This window comes from Histoplasma capsulatum, genomic scaffold (genome assembly GCF_000149585.1).
Source record: "Histoplasma capsulatum NAm1 scaffold_2 genomic scaffold, whole genome shotgun sequence".
NCBI classification, from domain to species: domain Eukaryota; kingdom Fungi; phylum Ascomycota; class Eurotiomycetes; order Onygenales; family Ajellomycetaceae; genus Histoplasma; species Histoplasma mississippiense.
In genome coordinates this window covers 2,294,458-2,297,329 of record NW_001813981.1, presented here as the reverse complement: position 1 = coordinate 2,297,329, position 2,872 = coordinate 2,294,458, and the positions used below count along the sequence as shown (strand labels likewise).

The window sequence follows — 2,872 nt, the reverse complement described above, 5'->3', positions numbered from 1 at the left end:
TTCGAACTGGTCTGTTCCGGATACGTAACGCATGTCGCACCACTGTCCAACAAGTTGTTTTTAACGACCACAAGCTTCGTGGAGAACAGTGAATTCTCCGTATTAGACTTGTCGAAACCCAACCAAGAACCCAGAGTTATCTGCTCAAGCTCACGGAACGGTACGTCGCTTGGCCTATCGGCGAATCAAGTCACCGACATCTGGTGGAAAGGAGCAGACGAACATCCCATTCACGCATGGGTAATCAAGCCATCAAACTTCGACCCGAAGAAGAAATATCCTCTCTGCTACCTCATACACGGCGGACCCCAGGGTGCATGGAACAACCAATGGAACACGCGCTGGAATCCTGCAGTCTTCGCAGAGCAAGGTTACGTTGTTGTCGCACCCAATCCCACAGGCAGCACCGGGTACGGCCAGGCATTTACAGATGCCATCCAGAACCAGTGGGGCGGTAAACCCTACGAAGACATCGTACGCGGCTTCGACTACATCGAACAGGAGCTCGACTTCGTCGACACTACCCGTGCCGTTGCCTTGGGTGCCTCCTACGGCGGCTTCATGGTGAATTGGATCCAAGGCCACGAGCTAGGCCGCCGTTTCAAAGCCCTAGTCACGCATGACGGGATATTTAGCACGAAATTCTCCCTCGCAGCGGAAGAGCTCTACTTTCCCATCCGCGATCTAAAGGGCGTATACTGGCAGGCGTCTGAGAACTGGGATCGCTGGGACCCTTCGCTGTTCCTCCACAAGTGGCAAACTCCGCATCTGATTATTCATAACGAGCTGGATTACCGCCTCACGATCGCGGAGGGGTTGGCTGCATTTAACGTGTTGCAGATGCGAGGCGTGCCTAGTGCGTTTTTGATGTTTCCTGATGAGAACCATTGGGTAGTCAAGCCGGAGAATTCACTTGTCTGGCATCGGACGGTTCTTAATTGGATTAACAAACATGTTGGGTTGCCGCTGTTGTTAGATAAGGATGGGTCCGATGGATTTGAGGAGAAGATTGTGGGTGATTTAACGAAGTTGGCGGTGACGGAGTAGCTTTCATATGGAGAGATTAGTTCAATGAGGAAGGAATGTGTTGTTGCATTCGCGTTTTTTCTTTTTCTTTTTCTTTTGCATTTTTACAAGGAGATTAACAAACAAAAATAAATAAACCAAGGAGGCTTTTGAAAGAGAAAAGGGGCTGGGGAACTTCACACATCCGCTAGTACGCATCTTATACGAGGAAATTAAATTACGAGCTATATGATATCATGATATTCAGATACAAGAAGTTCGTTTGCTTATACAGATACCCCAGTCGTGGAACTTGTCAATTTTTGATATCGAGATTTCACGGGACGTTAAGAGTAGATATACACGGAGAAAGAGAATAGCAAGCACAGACTGTGGGTAAGGAGGGAACAACGAAAACAAAAGAACGTCGGCATTCGTATAGCATCACAAACCGATCCCAAGCTTTTAAAAAGTACATAAAAGTAAATGAATAATAGAAAGCAGCGGAAAGCCGACGGGAAGATGGCACCAAGAAAATATATCCGTAGCAGACGAACAAAAAACATAAACGCGAATAGATAGGGGAAATCCCAGAATAGGATTTGCATTTGCTTTGAGAAACAAGACCAGAACCTTCTCCCAAAGAGTGGGAGAAAGAGAACAAAACAAACGAAACGCGTCGAGAAGAAAAGAGAGGAAGAAACAGAAATGAAACTTCCAAACAGCAACAGCTGCTTCATTCGTCATCCGGCAACTTCTCAATAGTAGTCTTCAAAAGCTCAATCAACTCATCAACATCAGGTCGATCAGCTGGCTCAACCTGCAAACACCTCCTCACCACCTCCTTCGACGCCTCGCTAATGCCCCCTTTCCTAGCGGGGGAACCGGTCTCGCCATCAACAGCAGCCGCACTTCCTTCCCCTTCACCAACACCCGCACTACCAGTGCCTGCGCTGGCAGTACCTTTTCCCTTTTGGCCAGCACTCTTCTCATCCGGAAACCTCCAATCACCACCTAGCACGCACATACTCAAACTACCACCCGTCTCCTCACTACGCGCTTCGAAGGGGCTTTTCCCCACCAGACACGCATATATGGTGCAGCCAAGTGACCAGATGTCGACCTTAGTATCGATGATGGATCCTGTTTTCACGTCGAAGAGTTCGGGGGCGCGGTAGGGCATTGTGGAGTGCTCAGCGGCTGTGTCTTGGACTGCTAGGGCGAGGGACCGGGAAGTTATCGCGATTGGGCTGGGAGCGAGGGAGCCTAGGTCCATGACAATTGGGGTTAAGCCGTCGTCATCGATCATGATGTTTCCTGTTTTGTGTGGAAGGAGAAATTGACTTGGTCAGTGGAATTTTTTTTTTTTTTTTTTTTTTTTTTTTTTTTTTTTTTTTTTTCCCGCTGGTAGTAAATAGGAAACTTCAAACTGTGTGGAATTCATAAATACATATATACACATACCTGGTTTTATATCTCTGTGCGCATAGGGGCGGAAATCACCCTCGTCCACTCCCTCCTGGCTAATCGTAACCTCCCCATCCATCAATGGCTCATGTTCCGTATCATCGCTATCGCGACGGCTAACCCTTCTCGCTGGTCGCCCACGAGATGCCGCCGCTTCCGTGTCCGCCGCCTCAGCATCATTCCTGACTATCTTCGTCTCTCTTAAGGTTCTCGGCACCATTCTTAGGCGATATATGAAGCTGGGCGTCCACCCCCTGGCCCCCCCCAGACAAAATGGTCATGACCTTCTTCCCCGGGAAAAAGGTATGATTAGACCAAAATGGCATAGGAGGGCTCTCTGGGGGGTGCTCCCGCTTGGTATAAAGGGGAGGAGGAATGAAAAATGGTTTTGAGACCTCCG

The 2,872-nt window shown here is 48.7% G+C and overlaps 2 protein-coding genes across 2 annotated transcripts in view; one reads left to right on the top strand and one right to left on the bottom strand.

Moving 5' to 3' along the window:
- Positions 1 to 31: 31 nt before the first annotated feature.
- Positions 32 to 1,047, top strand: HCAG_02754 (predicted protein; the record flags this gene model as incomplete). The annotated part of the gene is made up of 2 exons (XM_001542533.1): positions 32 to 53; positions 191 to 1,047. The coding sequence occupies 2 exons, from the start codon at positions 32 to 34 to the stop codon at positions 1,045 to 1,047; spliced, it is 879 nt and encodes a 292-aa protein (XP_001542583.1).
- A 694-nt stretch (positions 1,048 to 1,741) lies between these two features.
- Positions 1,742 to 2,872, bottom strand: part of HCAG_02753 (conserved hypothetical protein) — a gene marked incomplete at both ends in the record, with an annotated part of 1,632 nt that continues 501 nt past the window's right edge. Inside the window, 2 exons of the mRNA XM_001542532.1 lie at positions 1,742 to 2,322; positions 2,470 to 2,658. Coding sequence (XP_001542582.1) covers positions 1,742 to 2,322; positions 2,470 to 2,658 — 770 coding nt within the window. The remainder of the gene's footprint in view (positions 2,323 to 2,469; positions 2,659 to 2,872) is intronic.